Raw genomic sequence first — 20,061 nt, forward strand, 5'->3', positions numbered from 1 at the left:
CACAGTCAAGGCACTTTTAGAAATCTCAGAAGAGATCTGGAATGCAGCAAGATGCTCATTTCCATACCCTGTTCTGTAAGGCTGTCTGAGCTGAGAACCGATGTGTTAGTAGCTAGCACATTGCCAACAAGGCTCATCCCATTAGTTTCTCCTGAGAAGTCCTCCTGCTCATCTACCTGGAAAGCAACCATTACCTGAAGAAGATTCATGACTTTATAGGTGAATTCTACTAAGTAGCCAAAAAACTGACATTAATTCTTAAATCTTCAGAGAGAAATACTTCTTCCCTCATTCTATGAGGCAAGTATTACCCTGAAAACCAAGAAAAACAAAGACATCACAAGAAAATACAATGACACAAATATCCCCTAGAAATGCAAGTATAGAAATCCCCAACAAGGGGCTGGAGAGATGGCTTATCAGTTAAGAGCACTGCTATTCTTCCAAAGGTGCTGAGTTCAATTCCAGCAACTACATGTTAGCTCATAACCATCCTTAATAGGATCTGATACCTTCTTCTGGTGTGTCTGAAGGGAAGACATATGCAGATATAGATATGGATATGGATATAGATATATCTTAAGTACTATAAACCTGATCAAGATTTCATGTCTGGGAGGTCATGACAGTGTACTCATATACATAAAATAAATAAATCTTTTTTTAAAAATGTCCTTTAAAAAAAGAAATCCCCAACAAAATTCTAGCAATCTGAATCCTACATCATATTTAATAGATTATACATCATGAATAATTGGGAACTTATTCCAGTAATGCAAAATAAAAATGAATGTAATATAACACATGAGCAACACATGACAAAATGCAACAGCCTTTATAATAAAGTACTCAGCAAACTAGAAAAAGATGCAAACTACAACATGAAGCCCCAGATACAGCATTCAGTGGAGAAGCTATTGTGTGTGCTCAGATAAAATTTCAGCAGGAAAAACAAATAAAAAGCATGCAAAACTGGACAAAACTATGACTATTCACAGATAACATGGGTGTGTATATACCTGAAAAGACAAAATATCTACAGACGTTTAATAAGAAAATCATTTTTAAATATACCAGAAATAATTCAATAAAAGAAATTAAGAACACAATCATATTTCCTTTTTTGTTGTTGTTGTTGATGTGTATTTGTGTATGTGTATGGATGTGTGTTTTTGTTTTGTCTTTTTATTTCAAAACAGGATCTCTCTATGTAGCCCTGGAATCTTAGAATCCATATAGACCAGGCCAGCCTTGAACTCTCGGAGATCCACCTAGATGTGCTTCCCCTGCTTCCAAAGTACTAGGACTTTTAAAGGTGTGTGCCACCATGCCCTGCCAAGAGTACAATCATATTTCTAATAACATATAAAGAGACAATAAAAAAACACCTTTAATAAATTAAAGGTAGCAAAAACACTGAGAATAAAAACCATAAACAATGCAGAAAGAAAGTATGGGAGACCTAAGTAACAGAAAGCTATCACAAATTACAAGGCTTAACAATATCAGGGTGTTAATAGTACCCAAAGCAATCCTCAGCCTTTAAGGTAGTCTCTTACCAAAATTCTGACTGTCTACAGAAATTGAAAAGCCTATCTTCAAAGGAAACAGTGTTTCCTTTCAATGTTTAAAACTGTTTTCAAATTAAAGATGGTAGTTAGTATTATAGCTACAAATGATATTAAGTAAGTCATCACTCTAAAGTGGTTAGTTTCTCATTAAGCAAATTTTGCCTGAATAAAAGTACTTATGAGCTTGGAATTATTAAGGTAAGAAATTTTGAAGAGCACATTAGAAGAACACACTTGATCTAATCTACACTTATCTAAATTACATTATCACAATGAAAATATGTAACTGAGAAACAAATGGAGTATAAGTGGTATCATAAATCTATAGGTAACTCTCAATAAGTGAAAGAGAGAAAACTGGACATTCATATGGAAAACATATGGTGATATGAAAACACATCAGTTCCTCATTTATCATTTACAAAAATCAGCACTAAGTAAATCCTTAGAAATGAAAAGCAAAATTTAAAAACATCAGAATGAAAAGTGTTGGCTGCAACTTCAGGAAAACTTTCTAATATAAAACCCAGAAAGTAAGACAATAAAAGAAAATGCTAATCATTTCAAATCTCACTAAAATTTTAAATTTACATAAAACTAAAGATCTAAAACATAGAAACAAGGGACCTGCCCTCTTTTGCTCCCTGATGCTGTGATAAAATACTGACCAAAGCAACTTGGGGAAGCAAAGGGTTTATCACTCTTAAAGGTTACAGCCTATCTTCGAGGGAAGCCAAGGCAAGAAGAGAAGCAGAGTCCATAGGAACTTACTGATGTGCTCCCTCAGGCTACCTATCCTCTTATACAGTGCTAGCCACCTGTTCAAGGATGACCACCGGGTCAGTGGGCTGGGCCCTCCTACATCCCTGAGGAATGACCAGAGGCCAATCCATGGAGGCAATTCCTCAGTTGAGGTTTTCTCTTCCCAGGTGAGTCTAGTTTGTGTCAAGCTCACAAAAACTCACCAGCAGGGTGCCCACAGCAAGAAGAAATGTTTAACACACTTAACAAAAGAACTCACATAGAATGTATAATTTCTACAAATGTGAAAAAAAGGCAAAAAAAAATGAAGAAAAATCAACATAGTTGAGTGTAGAAGCACATATTTGTCATCCCAGAGACAAGAGGCTGAAGTTAAAGATTCCCTTCCTTGAGCCCAAAAGTTCCAAAGCAGCCAGGACCACAAAGAGATACCTTCTCAAACACAAAAGAAGAGAATGTCAAAGAATACAAAACCTAAGCAACCAAGAAATGTGTTCACAAATATTCTCACTTCTTAAATAATCGAGAAAACACAAACTAACTGTGATCTCATTGGTAAAATGTCCTTTAGTCAAATAATACCAGGGTTTATAAGGACACAGGTTGAAGTGTCAACCCTGGAACTTTAAATGTCACAGGTTATTGAAACAACACTGCAACCCAGTAATTACACATTTTCACCTTGAAGAAAAATAGATGCACTTAATAATACATCCCAAATGTTTCTGCAGAGTAAATGAATCTTTTCTAAAACTCTCTCAACTGAGGAACATGTAACTTCAGAGAATACCTAGGTGGATAATTGAAACAGTGCCACAACATCAATATACACAAATCATAATCACATTGAGAAGTGTGTGAGGCATGTGATGAACATATAAAACCAAGCTCTGACAATGACAATGTCAGCCCAAAACATGGCTTGAGAAAAAGCTTCAGCTGAAATCAGAAATGTTCAGAACCAACAACACTAAATACTGAGTACCCTGACATTTACTGCTACCTGTTCATCTATTATGCATGCCCTTAACTTTTTTCAAAACCAAGACTGATATGGGAGTACTTAACATGAGATATTAAAATACAGTGATATAAAACCATGAAAACTGTTATTTTATTGGTAGTAACTAGAAAGATCTGCAGAAGTTTTAAAAAATATGAAGCCATTATAATTTATTTAATACCACACTAACAAAAATTTAGGTCATTTAACCTGTCATGTGACACCTTCTTCAGGGAACATTCTTCAATATTTCTTTGGATCACTATACAATGCAAACACAAACTTTTCACCTTGTTCTACCTTACTATTGGGGGTCATGAATATACATTTAACAAGTAAATGTACAAACAAAACCACAACACCTACATGTCTATACATTTAAACTACAAAATTAAAATGCTTAACTATATACAGACCCACGCCTGTGTCTGTCCTCTTTTCATACGCTAGAGTCCATTGCTAATCAAAAAGGCTTAGCCATACCTGCTACTTACTTCCAGACAGTCCAGTCCAAACATCAAAATACACAAGTTAATGACACAAAATACATTAGAGAAAACAAAAATAAAAGCAAAAGCAATGGCTAACCTGAACACAAACAACAGCAACTATCCAAATATTAAAGCAGAACCTCACACAGGTAAATGCATTAAGAATGATACTACGATTTGAATGTAAAATCTGGATTTCAGTAGTGTTCACTGTCAAAAATTAATCTTCTGTATTTCACAGTAACCCCCACTACTTAGCATATTACTTGGTACATAATGAAAATGCAAAACGCTTGCTAAATAATAATTCAATAGTAATATCAGTACCACTAAAAAGAAACTAAAAGAGATACAAAAATAATAGTGGGGAGTTTATAAATCTATAAATATCAAAATGCCAAAAGACAAAACAATAACCTATATTATTTCCAGATTACCCTAGTTTCTTAAAAAAACAAAAGAAAGAAAAAAGAAAAATACTGCCTAACTATAAGATTTGCTGAACAGAAGAAAGCAGGTATCTTCAGGGACATTTCTCAATATCAAGGATAGAAAATGATAGTCTTAAATCAGAGGCAATCTGTGCCTCGGAGGCAGTAAAAGCCTTTAAAGGGCCTGGTAACTTGGTCACTCAGACTGTTTTTCCCAAAATCTACCCTCACAGCTTAAATAGTAAATCAAAACATCTGACTGCCAGCACAGCTCTGAAAAGTGACACCTAGAAACGCTTCTGTAAATATATTGAAGTCTTCTTTCAAGATGGCACATACAAACATTGAACAAACTGCTTTACACTAATGAGAAACTAGAACTGTAAAATGGTCATTTCACTTGTTTGCAGCTTTGCTTAAGAATGCTCTGCTCTAGCCCTCCCCATCATGCTCCCTTGAAACAGGGTCTCTCACTGAACCTGGAGTCCTCCGCTTTTGTCTTTTGGTTAGGCTGGCCAGCTGACTATTCCCAATGAGCCTCCGGAATCCACTCCCCACAGCACTGTGGCTACTGGTTCATGGCTACCCCCAGCTTTTACATTGGTTCTGAGAGCTGAACTCAGGTCCTCACACGTATGCCATAATCACTGCTACCGAATGAGCCACCATCTTGGCCCTCATTTTAGTTTATTAAATTTGCATATAGTGTATAATCAAACTAATAAACAAATTTTAGTTACTTTTAAAAAATATAACTTACCTATGTACAAAAATGACACTAATTTCTATCAAATAGAACATATTATCTCATCAGTCTCTGTGTTGTATAAAGTACCACTTATCTGTCAGTTCTCTATGCATAAAATTACTTTTAAATAACATTCATGAGCAAAGCATGATTCAACCAATTCCTTCACTTCAGAAATAAGTACATCGAGGCACAAAAAAAAAAAAAACATTAAAATAGCATATCTTAATAGTAATAAAGACCAAGACTAAAATCAGAGCCTCGATTTCTTGCCTTTGAGTCTAATGCTACTATTAAATTAAACAATAATGCCTTCCTCTGGACATAGAGTATTACAAAGAATGTCCTCTGAAGGAGGTTTTTTAATTAAATAATCTCCACTATAAATTTTATTTCAACAATATTCCAACAAGAACTTTCAGCAAAAATTCAACAGCAAAATAAACATTTCTAGTAGAATTTGCACAAATAGGAAAACCAAAGTAACAAAATCATTTTCTAGTCAAGAAATACATAGACTGAGTTTGAATATTTTAGTAATCTTCAACCAATAGGGAATATAACATGTACATGCATTTTAAATCAATTAATAATTTTTAGTAGATACATAGCTTCTGCAAAAAACTTTCCAAATTTCAGCATGATTTAAACCTTAGAGTGTCAAAATGAGATTACTAAAATCCACTTACAAATCTGATGAGAAAACCAGAGAGGATTAAACACATGAAAACATCATCACATGTTTCTACTATTACCTTTTCAAAAAAAAAAATGAAAATTCAATGCAGAGTAGTTTTTAGATACATTTCAAGGACTAAGTTTGTTCTAGATTTAGCAAATATGAATTATTTTTAATGGTTTTCACTTATTTTGACAGTAGGCCTTAATGCAGCATTGGAAATAAAATATAAAATGACAGGACTGTACTGGGAAAAACAGATAAGTAAGCAACGATTGCATAACCCTTTAAGTAGACCATAACAATGAGAAAACAATCTTTAAAGAGTCTAATAGCAAAAGAGCTAAAGGAGTAATTCAAGCTATTAATAAATAAAATAATAGTAACAAAAACTCTTGAGGATTGAAAAAAACAAGAAAAAATATTAGAAAAAAGTATCTTAAAAACTCCAAGTATTTCAAAAGTACAGATGCACAGATTTACAACAGTCATTATAGAAAATAATATTCTACTTATAAACAGATAATGTACAACCATCATTCTTCTTTGCTAAGCAAAAACTTTTGGTGTTAGGATCTATACTTTCAAACTTTTAAAGTTTATTAAGGTCTGCAAAAGCTTCTGCTGAACCCTTTCCTGTGGGTTCCCTTAGCTCTCCCCAGATCTAACCTGCTATAGGTTCTTTACCCTTAATCCTTGTTCAGGTAGACTTCTGTCAAGTGAACGGCTTTTTTTTCTTTTCTTTTCTTTTCTTTTTTTTTTTTTCTTTTTTTTTTTTTTTTTTTTTTTTTTGTCCCACTGTACTGTTACATGAGTGCTATTCTATATAAACCCAGAGTCCAACATTGACTAAAATGATTGTTACATAGACTGTCCTAAATTATAGATATTCTATCTTTCTTACTAGAAAAGCTACCTGAATATGGACTGAAGAGGCAAACTCTATTTCCTTTGCTTTAAAAAAATAGCTGGTAGCAATTTTAAAATCAGTGACATTTTAAATTCTTAAAAAAGATAACCTTAATCTAACAACATAAATCAATGTCAATATTTTGGAAGGAATATCCTGAGATTATCAATTTGATATTTTAATAAGGAAGTAAATAGAAGAATTAAGAAAAGCACTTTCTAGCCCTAGAACTCCTCTTAACAAAGCCAAAGGAAACATAGCTTTTAGAGTAAATAAACGAGAATTTGAGCAGACTTTATTTCTTTAAAACATTTATATGTTTTAATAACAATAATAATAAATACTGTCCACCTATTATGGCATCTAATACTTAATCTTAAAATATCCAATACAAGAATAAAAAACATCTTGTGGTTTCAAAATGCTAAACTAATAATGTGAAGTTATAGGCATTTTTGCTTCATAGAAAATTAGGCTTTAAATAAGAATATACAAAAGGTTATCCTGTAAATGAGCAGCTCACAGTACACTGTCTCCCAGACTACACTTGTGAAAGAACCAAGAAATGATTTAAAGTGGAGAAAAAAAACCAAAAACCTCAGACCATCAAAAAATCAAAAAAAAAAAAAAAAAAAAAACAATAACCAAGCAGCCATCACAAAGTTAGCATCAGAATCCAGATGCCCTCTTCACTAATCTATAACCTTACTTGGATTTAAAACAACCAGGCCATCCTTAATACTCATCCACCTCCCTAGCAAGTGCCTCTATCTCAGTGAAGAGCCAAATGTGTGCCTAAAACCTGTCAGAACACCCACGAAGTCTAGAGCACTGCCTAAATTGTCCTATATACAGAGCTCTTCACACCCCTTACCTTATCTTCCAATCACCTTCATTACATCTGGGAGAAACTCTTGGTGTATCTGTTCAGAGGCACCAGGAAGAACAGCTACACTCTGTGTGTTGAAGGACTGACTCAGAGACTATCCATACCACCAACTGTATCCTCAACTTGAGAACTGCATAAAAACCTACTCCTCAATACAGTAAGTCTATAAATATAAACTACTTATTCTTCAACTAGAGTTTAAAAAGGTAGTTATTCGTATTCTTATCTAAAGAACAAAATAAGAAAAATGCCACATCTAGTCTGTTGTTCACAAATAAAGTTCATAGTCTGTATTTAATTCCTATTTAAGGAAAGATAAGCAAGACAAACAACCAGGAGTGAAATAGGAGAAAATATATTACAAAGGCCATGGAATATTCAACAGACTTACCAGAAGACAAAACAGCAAATCCTCAAAAGGACCAAAAGCCTTAAGGGATAGGCACTGGATGTTACACTGTATCTATCATTGTTAGTCTGCCCTCTGGGAGGTAGGAAAGTCAATAGTTCAAGGCAAATCTGAGCTACATATCAAGATCTTGTCTGAAAATATAAAATAAACATATTAGGGGTCTAAAGACAAAGAAAATGTATCAAAGAAGGTTTATTAAAAGGCAAGAAAATTAAAAATGCAATACTGTTATTAAATCTGTAACTCTTATACTATACTGGTTCATTTAAATTATGAACTTGATTAAAACAATAAACACTGAGGGCATTAATGAAGCAATCCAGTGTTTGAGTTCCAAAACTTTAACTAGATTGAGGGACCTACCCTAAGGATGGAGAGTACCATCCACTGGCTTGGGTCAGATAAACATGAACAGTCCCTTTCTCTACTTCTTGGTCAGAACCATAAGCCAAGACCCTCCCACATGCCTTCCAGAACCTGAACTCTAAACTAAAAGCCAAAAAGAAACCTTTCTGCCCTTAAGTTGCTTCCTATTGGGTATTTGGCAACAGCAAAGAAAAAGTAACTAATAAAGAAGTTTGGAACTAAGAAGTAGAGCCACTGCTGTGACAGCCTGCCCACATAGTTTAGAGTCCTTGGAACTGGTTTACAGGAGGACATGGGAAGGAAGACTTTGGATCTGCTGGTAGAACTCAGCTTCTTAAAATGTGTGTCAGGAGTACAGATGGAAATGTGTAACTGAATGCAGGAGGCATGAAAACATGGCAGCAGCAAATATTCGATAACCAGAGCTGTAATGAGTCTGGGTGTCTCTAGAGGTGCTCATCCAAGTTCATCACGTGACTCCACTGTAACCCTGATTGTATACACAACGTGGACACTTGATACTGAATGTACCACTATACAATGTCAATAAACTGATTCAAGACCACTGTATGTAATGAGCTGCAATGTTTTATTGTACATGTTTCTCCTTAAACAAAAAGAAAAATAGAAATTCAACTATGAAAGCCAATTCTTCTAGTATTTTAATCAGCAGATATTTGTTTTTCTTTGCATAATAATATTAAAATGTTTGATTTTTTTTTTTTTTTTTTTAGAGATGCTGTGTCAGTTACTGACTTCAATCTATTTTAAAAGTCATTAAATGAATTTTGGTTTGAGGTTATGGCAAAATTTCCAGCAGTTTCTGGAAAGACCTTTAAACAGTGCCTTTTGTGGGCCAGTGGGATGGCTCAGCAGGTGAATGCACTTGCCATCAAGCCTGATCACCCGAGTTTGATCCTCAAAGACCACATGGCGGTAAGAGAAAACTAACTCCCACAAGTTGTCCTCTGACATCCACATGGGCTCCAAATGAGCCCTATGGCATGTGCATATTCAGATACACATACATAGGTACAACAGATAGGTGATAGATAGACAGACAGATAGACAGACAGGTAGGAAGAAAGACAGATACATAGATACATAGATAGATACATAGAGAAGTAGACAGGAAAATACTTTTATACATTTTGTCATTTTATACTAATTTATGTGAAACAGCATTCTCAGCGTTGATGATTATAAAATTAAAATACTAATCAACTGAAAAATGAAGATGTTCTATTTCCTGCATTATCAAATATTTAGCTAAGACTTCTTTTTTTAAAGTGGCCACAGATTTAATTCTTTATGTAAAAATAAACATATCCATATCATTAGTATGCAAACTTGCTTTTGTGCTTAATAAATGGTAAGGTTATATGAAAGCCAAAAAACACTTTTAAAATAAATCTAGTTTACTGTAAATACTTCCTATCTGTTTCAGATAGATAGATGATGGATGGATGGATGGATGGATGGATGGATGGATGGATGGATGGCAAAAGAAGTCAAAATTGGGAAGAGTTTAAGTCCTGGGTGATGCCCTAGAATACTGAAAATGGAACTTAAGAGGCCATTCTGGTGAAAGTACAGAGGAGTAGAAAGCCAATAAAAATGCAGACAGTGAAGTCACAGCTCACAAGGCCTCAGACAGAAATAAAAACTCACCAGGAAACTGAACTAGAGGACATTCATATTGCATTCTGAAAAGAATATAGCTGTGTCTAGCCTGTGTCCAGACAACCTGAGCAAAGCTGAATTCAAAAGTAATGGACTAATTTGTCTAGCTGAGGGAATTTCACTACAGCAGTGTTGAGGCTGTAGCATGGTTACTATACCCACTACTCTGCCCAGATTTATGACAAGGGAGAACAGAAAATTAGGGGAAATGTACAGTTTAGCAAGAAAAGGAACAGGAGTAAACTTCAAGTTCTAGACATGGCAGGCATAGGCAAAGAACTTCAGGTATTAAGGAGATTACAGGATTCAGACAGCTCAGCAGTTAAGAGGATGCATTCCTCTTGCAGAGGGCCTGTATTTAATTCTCAGCACCCATTTCAGTAGGTTCACAATTCCCTCTAACTCTAGAACCAGGGGATCCAACACCTTCCTCTAGCCTCCTTGGGTACCTGCACATATATCCACAAACCTATGTACATAACATAATTAGGAAGTCTAAAAACCATTTTTCTTTAAAAGAGGGGGAATTAAGAGAGCGAGGCAATTAAAGAGAAATCACTCATGTTTTACTAAGACAATTAAAAAGGTCCCTCTGGAGACAAAAGAGACGGGTCAGTGGGGAAAGGCATACAGCCTTATAACCTGGGTTCAAATCTGGAACCCATATGGTGTAAAGAACCTTTCTGTTCTCTAATCTTCACATGTTCACCACAGCATGTATAACACACACACACACACACACACACACACACACACAAAATCTTAAAATATTTTTTAAAGAGAAACATTCCCATTTAGGACAAGACTCCACCCACTGAAGACTAAGCTTCTAAAATGCAAATTCATTTGAAAAGAGCCGGCACTCAAAATGCTGCTGAAGGGGTTTCCTGCTAGAAAATACCTGCTTAGGGAAGTGTCTTCCCAGGTTCAACTGCCAATGCACATAAAGGCCTTGTAAAATAGGGTGCCAGACTACATTTTGACTTGGCATTAAAACTTGGCAGGGTTGTACACACAGTGCTGGCTTCATACACATGCAAAATTAAAAAATTACAGGGTCATGGAGGCCTGTACCAAGGTTCTAGAAATCCACTGAAGCCAGGCAACACAAGGTCAGATGCCCTGCAAGGAAGTTCTAAAAGGCCATTGCATAAAGTTAGGAGGGTGAAGCCTAAGTTACAATAGAAACAAAACCCAGGAAGCTGGAGATGCCAGAACCTGGTATATCTGCCAAAATAACTGCAGGAAAGGCATAGGCCAGCACAAGAAGAAGATAAGTATGCTGTATTGTCGACACAGACTTGGAAGGGAATGACTACCCAACATTGCTGGAGCCCATATGTTATCAAGAACCATGGAGACCAGACATGTAGCTACAGGATTTGGCACTTATCCTGCTTAATTTCAGTCTTGCTTTGGCCCTGTCTTTCATTGCTATGTCATTACTATTTTTAGGAGTATAAATGTCTTTATAATATGCCATTGTATATGAAAATAAATAACTTGCTTTTTTTTTGTTTGTTTGTTGTCAATTTTATGGGATGAGAGAGAGACTTGTAGTTAAGAGATTGCTTTGAGTCTCAAAAGAGATCTTAGATTTTTTTTGAATCGTGTTCAAATTGTTCAGACTCTGAGGACTTCTGAAGTTGGAATGAATGTATTTTGCATTATGAAGCACCCATAAGCCTATAGGGGATGGAGGTAGAATATGAAAACGAAAAAGACGTGTTTGGGTCAGTTAACAAGGACGTAGATTTATGATGGTGAATTTCACTGTCAACTTGATTAAATTAATAAATACCTAGCTCACTAATAAGGCACTGCATCATCCTGCATGACTTGTGTCCCAAAACCTTGACCTTGAGTCAGTGAGAGAATGAAGAAAGAACATATATCCAGACACATGTACAGAAAAGATGGAGTCAGGTAGAGGTGTGCACACGCCGATAGAATAGTAGCTACTACCTCTATAATCCAGAACCTCAGTGACTCCATTTACAGCATATGAGGAGTTGCCTAGCTTCAGCAGGGGGTCTCTGTTGGCAGACAGTCTCCAGCTGTAAACACAGCTTTCATATATCCTGATCACTTATCAGTGAACACTCAAACTTTGCTTTTCTGAACTTGAACCATACAGGAACAAGTTTGCCAGTTTCCCATAGGTCCACTTGGGAGTCCTTGGCAAGACTGGGCTCATGCCAACAACACTCATTCACTCAAGACTTCACTTGCTCAGGGCTTCCTCTACAACTACAAGGCATGCCAGGTGTATCTGTCCAGGGTGTTTCCAGAAACATTTAACTGAGAAAAAGGCACCCACCTAAAGTTGGGGAGCATCATCCAATGGACTAGGTTCAAGGGCTAAATCAAAAGGGAAAAGAAACAAGTCAGCTATGCACTGGAATTCCTCCTTCTGCTTTCTCAGCACTACAGTCCAAGTTGCTCCCACTGACATGTAATGAGCTGCATTCCTCAGCTTTGAGGCAAAATAAATCTTTCTGCCTTTAAGTTACTCCTTATCTAGTATTAGTTATTAGGAAATAACTAATACATGCACTAAAAAGCAATGGTGAATCATAAGCAAAAAACAACAATCATGATGTGAATAAAGAATCTGAGGGTCTGGTTCAGTCATTAAGAGCACAAAGTTCGATTCCCAGCACCCACATCCCAAGAACTCACAAAGGCCTGTAACTCCAGGGCCTATAGCTACAGGGATCTAACACCTTTGGCCTCTGCAAGTAAGTACACAATTACACAGGCATATACCCAGAGAGATGTATTCACACATACACATATATAAAAATAAATATGAAAGAGGAAGGAATACAACACTTCTGTGGGGTTTTATATTTGTTTGGGTTTTTGTTTTGTTTTGTTTTTGAGACACTATATAGCCTTTGGGTAGCCTGGAATTCATTGTGCAAGCCAGGCTAGCCTTGAACTCTCCGAGATCCACCTGCCCCTGCTTCCAAAGTGCTAGTATTAAGCCTCCTCTACACCCACTAAACTCCACACTACTCTAATGTGACTAGTAATGATCACTGTAGGTTCAAAGTGATACATCTACTACACTGTTATATAGCCACCAAATAAAAGCTACAATTCCACTTTAGGTCCTTCCTACTCCAAAACCTACATCTTTTTCCTTATAAGAAAACTACAAGATACCCCAGGCTCTGCCCACAGTGATACCACTTCAGAACCTACCTGTCATGCTGCCAAAACCTCTTACCTCTCAGGAGCCCCTGCTACTCTATTTGTCTGAGGACCCTCCAGAAACTCTCCAGGCTTTGAAGCACATCAAGCTGTTCAAGGCCCAGTATGACGCACCTGTGACCCTCAGCCCCAGCCAGACAGCCAAGGCTGAGGACCCTGCCTTGCAGATCTGATGTCAGTTACCCAGTCACCAGCCACTGCCCAGACTCCCAGTCCTCAGAGGACTAGAGAAATCACAGGGGCTCTTCCAAGGGTAACCCAGGCTCCCTAACCCTGTCCTGAGTATGTGATGGTTTACCAGAGGGACAGGGGCAAGTATATAATTTGTACCTGGCAATCTAATAACATCAGCTCAGACAGACAGACAGACAGACAGAATGAACAAAAGAAAAAAAGAAACACACTAAACACTAAAAATAAACACACATGACTCTAAAGTATTCGGTTTGAACTAATATGATCCTGACTAAAAGATAATTTACAAATATATGTTCAAATGGTTTAAAGAAACACATGGGAGGTCAATCTCATTTGTATAATCATTACATAAGCAATGTCAGTTTCAAAATGAAAGACTGATAAGTGAAAAGAAACTCTCTACACAAGTTAGAAAGATAAACTTTATGTAAACCAGTATTATAGTGCACATTATAACAAATTCCTATTTGTGGTGATTTAAAATCACAAATGTAATTTTTAACTATTAGTGCAATTATTGCTACTATCACCTTGACAGTTGATTAGCACTTTAAAAATGCTTCATAAACATATAAAGTTCATTGAAAAGAAGTTCACTAAAAAGCTACTTAGCAAAAGAGAACATACTAAAATATCCTCAAGCAAATACTAACTTCACATAAAATAATTATTAAATAAAGGCAAAGATCATAATAAAAATAAATAAAGGCATTAATAGGGGAAAAAGACATTTGTATTAATCCAAAACCATACAAACATGAAATTCAGAAGTTACTTTCAACTTCTTCCTCCTACCTTAACTTCTATATTCAGCCAACCACAGGTCTCTAAAACTTAATTCAACTTCATTTCTCACTAATGTATGTTCTCCCACAGTCAGTATTCTGTGTCCTAGACCCTTAAATCTTGGTTTTCCTGAACAAAAGTAATTGGTTTTGTTTTTTAAATTCAAAATGAATTGTTTTCATTTTGCTTCAGTGACTTCCCAACAGCTACTCGGAATGAAGACCAAAATACTTAGCAACAGACCCTTGAGTCCAGCCTGGAGATGCAAACTTAACCACCGGCAGGCTGGGCATTGATTTATTATGTTACTTGACACCTTAAGTGAGTGGCATAAAATGGAGAGCACATGCCTGTCAAGAGGGAGCCAGATTCCGACTGAGTGTTAGCCATCGGAAAATAGACACTGGAGTGTGTTGCTCTGGTCTCAGATTCTTTTAAGAAAACCCAGACATCCTGACTTTCACATGAGTCTCCCACTTTGTGCATGCAGTTAGCTAATTCAAGCTTCTGTAACTAGGGGTAGACAGGAATTGTAAATCCACATCTGCTCTGTCTACTCTTCACCTGGCGCCACAACTACATTGTCCCACAACAGTCACAGGAACAGTTCTTAAGGATGTCAGGCTTTTTCCACTAGGCATTCCCATGCAGCCTGTTTGACCATGCCTCCTCCCATCACTGCTTCATTTACCTTTCTTTTTCTCCGTTTCAGAGCCCTTCTCCCTCAGAGAAACCTTTCTAGTCTCATTTCTCTATCTCTACTCCAAAGGCTAGACAGTTTGGTTGCTCTGAGTACAACTTTTCTAACACCCAAAACCAAAATCACCTATTGCATCATTAAGCCATCCCACACAGGAGGCTCTAGACATACAGTCTGAACAGGAGATTGTTGTTAATAACTTAGTTAGTTAATATCTTAGTAGTTAGAAAATGTTCCTTTTGATAGTAACATTCTGGTGTACTCTTTTTATTTATTGACTGACTGATAAATATTTTATTTAGCAAACTGTACCTTGTTTTTCAGAAACATAAAATACTTAAAGCAAAGTTGGAACTCAAACATTCCAATTCCAAGTGGTAATAACACCAAAATCTTACTGGTAACTGGCTCACACTGTGAATTATACTGAGGACTCTATATGTATTATCTCATTCAGTACAACCGGTAAAGTAGATGCCAATGTCATACAGGGGAAACAATTTGAGCTGATTAAAAGTTAGCTCCAAAAAGCACACAAATTTTAGTTAGTGGAAACTGTAAACTGAGTAACTGCTGAACTAAATCCCAAAAGTACTACACTAACTATGCATTCATAATTATCCCAACAAGTATCGCTTAAACACTGGTAACAGAAATAATGCCCTTGATTTGCCTCCAATTACCTAGTAATGAGGCTCTTTAACCCTGTCCCTAGCATGCACAGGACACACACACACACACACAATTTTTGCCTTCTAAGACAGTACAAACACACAAAATAAGTATTATCATAGTTACAAGTAATTCTATAAAACTATCTTTCTGAATTATTTTTAACCAAGTTCATACTTGCACATTAGTTTCTGTCGTTTTAAATGTACTCCTTGCTCAAAGTAAAACTATTCCAGACTGTTTTAAGTGAAAGGAAGCAACAACATAGAGAAACACAAACTGTTCCTGTCACAGCCATAGTGAGGTAACACAGCTCCTTCACTCCTTCAGCTCCCCACAGGAGTTCTGATTGTTTGGTTCAGCAACCACACGCAACGCCAACACATCATTTCCAACATCTGCTACCCTGACTCTTCCTATCCCAAACTAAAACTGCAGCTCACTGACCTCCCCTTAGCCATCAGATAGCTGTTTCCATCCCAAACTCCAGACCCAGGTGTTCTGAATAACAACAATAAACAGATACACGTTCCTGGACTCCAGAGTTTAAGAATTGTTATTTGTGAGACTTAAGCAGATCTTTTGAATTTGTGCAGTAAAATGCACATATCTACACTTTCACTCAAATGTATTTTAACTTCAGCTAGTTGAAAACTTTTCTTAACTCTCTTAATATAAATTTTAGAGTAATAATTTGCAATTTAAAAACTTCATCCCATACAAAATATACAGGAAGCCCCTTATTAGTACATGACAGCAGAAGGGCAGTAGTACACCACTGCTGTGAAAGCCCTCTGATGCCAGCCCTAAATATGTTTCCCAAGTGCTCATCGTATCATATATACAACCAGGGGAAATAAGGTTTCCAGAAGAACAGCTTTTTTTTCCCAGCATATATTTCCCAGATCAAGTAAGGTTTTTCTCAGTTACAACGCAAAGGGATGTTTTAAAGAAAAAAAAAAAAATCTATAAGTATGTAAGCTGAAAACACCAAAAATCCCAAACTATAGAAAAATGGCATGAAACTGTATTAGAAGTACTTCATAAGGTAAGGCCAAAAGTCAATGAACTACCAAGCAAGTAATTATTAACTCCGCTGACTGGCAAAGTGAGAAAGCCCTCATTACAATACAATAGCGTATTGTCCCAAATATTTAACTTAGGCTCACATTTGAACCTAGGCTTTTTCAAAATCTTCATACTAGGTTAAAACCACTACCAATTTTCTACAGGGGTTCTACCATTTGGAAAAAGCCAATTGCCTCCAAAAGCTCCTTTTAGGTAAAAAAAAAAATCTAGAAATTACTTAAAGGCTGGAAGCAGAGCTTCCATTTCACTTCATCTTGGCTATACCCAGCCAAGGTCTCAGTTCAGATTAACTGGCCAAATTATAGTCGTTAGTGATATACAAACCCCACCTTTTAACATTATTTTTTTTTTTTAAATCAGAGCACAAGCCAGAGATTGGACTTGGTGGGTGAGCAAAGTCTAGCAAGCTGTCAAGATGCAGTGACTTCACACGGTGGCAGAAAGGCTGAAGGCAACGCGTTCTCAATATGCGCACGCAGAATCCCTCCCTGTATCTCCGCTCCCTGCTGTCCAGTCTGACTGAACACTTGGTTTGGCCAGTAAAAACCAAAGAACCCTAGGAGTCCTTCAAGTCTACGTTCTACCCAGTCAGCTCAGACCCAATAACGTTCAACACCCTGATCATTTACTGGAGTGGGGGGGTTGGGGTGGGGGGGAGCGGAGAGAGAGGGGGGGAAGACAAGAAACGAGTAAACTGTACCTTGCTCTCCCAAAGGGGAGTACCAGAATTTGAGAAACAAACGAACCTGTGTCTGTGTTCGTCGGGTCCATGGATCAGGAAGACTCCGGGGTTTTTAGCTCCTTTGCCGGCATCTACGTGAGGAATTAACACATCTTCTAAGCCCAGATCAAAGCGTTTGTGTTTTGAAGAGTCTGGAAGGAAGAAGAATGCCCCAAAACACAGGGTGATGAAGGCACTAAGGATGAGGAGAAGGATAAACTTCTCGGAGAGTCTCAAGGTAGCCCTGTGATGTGGGAAAGAGGGCGGCCCCAGGTTCAGAGGTGGTATCCTACGACCAGACAGGGGCAGCAGCGCTGGGGTAGTCATCGTTTAGGCTCTTGGACGGAATACTTTATAAAGTTCTCATCTTATATCAGAGGTACAACACATCGAACCGTTTCACAAAACCTCGACCAAAAAAAAAAAAAAAAGAATAAACTCAATTTCCCGCCTCTCAAAGGATTGTTGTGCTTTTATTATTATTATTATTATTTACGAGGCCACCTCTTTTCATGCTCTCCGATTACATCCAGAAGCCCGGGTGACCTCCCAAGCGATCGGTTTCTGTCCGGTAAGATCTTCTCGCCATCTGGCTCTCAGTGCCTCACCGGGTGATCGCGAGTCTCCTCTTCATTCCCGAGAGTGGATCGGGCGAGCCACACTGCAGAGAAGCTGCAAGGTGGGTTCTGCCATGCCCGCGCCCCGGCGCGATGCTCAGAGGCGGCTTGCCCACCCCGGTAGGCGCCCAGCGAGACGACGAGTTTGCAGCAGGTCCGTTCCACTCGGTCTCCTCCGGAGCCTCCGCTCCGCTGCTCCCCAGCTTCCAAGCAGCAGCGCCGGCCGTAGCAGCGGCGACCCTCAGCCGAGGCCGCGAGGGCGACGGCGTCCCGAACACCTCAGCGCCCGCGCCGCCGCGCGCTCTGTCAGGAGCGGAACTTCCTCCTCAGCCGAGCGGCCGCCCCCGCCCGGCTCCTCCTCCTCCTCCTCCTCCTCCTCAGCTAGCCGCGCCGCCCGCTTCCTGGCCGAGCCCAGCCGCGGCGGCCGAGCCCCTGCGCCTTGGCGGCGTGCGAGGTAGCCGGGCCGCGGCCCTCGGACCGACAGCCCGGGGCCGACGCCCGCTCATTCCTCGCACCGCCTGGGAGAGGCGGGCGGGAGGGCGGACGGGCGCGTGCGGGCGGGCGAGCGAACGAGCAGCCGCGCCTCGGGCGGGCGCAGGGCGGCTCCGGCAGGGCCGGGCCTCGGATGGCTCGCACGCTCGCGCTGGCGGCGGCGCGGGGCCGCGGCTCCGAGCTGGTCCCCGGCCTGTGGAAGCCCGAGGAGGAGCGCGGAGCGGCTGCGGGGCCGACACCGGTTGGGCCGAGCGGAGCGGCTGTGGGGGGGCGCGGGCAGGCTTGCTGCCCCGACTCGCGAGTGGGCGTCCCCGGGCGGCGGAGTGTGAGGTGCGCGCGCACGCTCCCGGCCGCCGCGCCCCTCCCCCGCCCGCCGGACCGCTGGGGCCTGGCTGCGGCCGGGAGCCCCGAGTCCCCGGAAGCCCCGGCGGACAGACGACGGGGACCCAGGCACTCGGGTCGCGAAAGTGACGATGGAATTTGGGGTACCCGGCACTGAGGGGTTCCGGAGAGCAAGGCTGACGCCTGCCTCCGAAGCAGAGACTCGGGCCCCGGGTTCAACACCAGGGTCGCAAACTTCCACGCGTTCTTGGGCACGCGAGGCTGGTTGAAGAAGGAGGTGGCACAAGCCATGTGCTGGTTTCGTGTTAAAATGGCAGCCTTGCCCCTTCTCCTGGGTTCCTTTCTGAGGAATCTGGCTACCTGGATCGTGCAGGAGATTCCTACTGGTTTAATCCCTAGGACACACTAATCATCTTCACCCTACCCCAAAGTCTGATAAACACGAATGAGCAGGTGTTAAAACCCAAAAAGACAATATTGTTGAAGTTGAGGCTTGAAAACAATCTGAATCAATTCTTTTACTTGTAATATTGAGAAGAATCAGGTTGTGATAAATATAATGGGTTTCTTCGCAATGCATATGTATTCTTGCACCTAGTTTGCTTTTAGCATTTTTTTTTAATCTTCTGTTCCTTGCACACATCCTAACTGGTACCAGACAATTTGAGAGGAGGCCCATAAATGGCAGGGGTGGGGAAGTCAGCCTTAGAAATCAAAGAAAACTTCATGTTTCTTGGCAGGATTCAGAACTGCATTCCACTAGGAATTTCTAGAGGTCTGCATACCCTAACTTCCTACCACAGGACAAAAGAGGTCAATGCTTTACAAAATGAAACCAGCGCAAGTTATAAAAGTATTAAGGGCCACCACTCTGAGTGCTGGTTCCTAAGCGAGTGAGATTTGAGTGAGACACGTGAATGGATATAAGAAACTGCTGCCTTGATACTGCGTGTCTGTCAAATAGATCTCTAATGTGGAGACCCTTGAGAGCCCAGCCAAAAGAAACACAATGCTTTCTGACAGTTGAGGTCATTCTTTACCAGGAGAAGTTAACTGAAAACAAATACCAACCTCTGAACAAAACAGCAAGTTGTATAAATCTTGAGAAGTTAATACTACCTAACACCACACTGCTAGCTGCAAGAAAAAAATTTGCCATAGCCAAACATTCTACAAATGTGACGTTGGCAATTCCAGTCTTATCGCTGATGAAGAGTCTTCTGAGTGCCTTGTCCTCTTTCTTGCCCTTACAAGAGAGTGTTTTTTTCCCTAAGAGACTA

The 20,061-nt window shown here is 39.3% G+C and overlaps 1 protein-coding gene across 1 annotated transcript in view; it reads right to left on the bottom strand.

Annotated features, from left to right (window-relative positions):
• MAN1A2 (mannosidase alpha class 1A member 2) overlaps positions 1–18,276 on the bottom strand; it is a 150,737-nt gene extending 132,461 nt beyond the window's left edge. Inside the window, exon 1 of the mRNA XM_080915464.1 lies at positions 17,356–18,276. Within this exon, the coding sequence (XP_080771590.1) occupies positions 17,356–17,657 (302 nt within the window). The 5' untranslated portion in view covers positions 17,658–18,276. The remainder of the gene's footprint in view (positions 1–17,355) is intronic.
• Between the last annotated feature and the right edge of the window lie 1,785 nt (positions 18,277–20,061).

The sequence above is a fragment of the Micromys minutus genome, assembly GCF_963924665.1.
Source record: "Micromys minutus genome assembly, chromosome: 4".
Classification (NCBI taxonomy): Eukaryota; Metazoa; Chordata; class Mammalia; order Rodentia; family Muridae; genus Micromys; species Micromys minutus.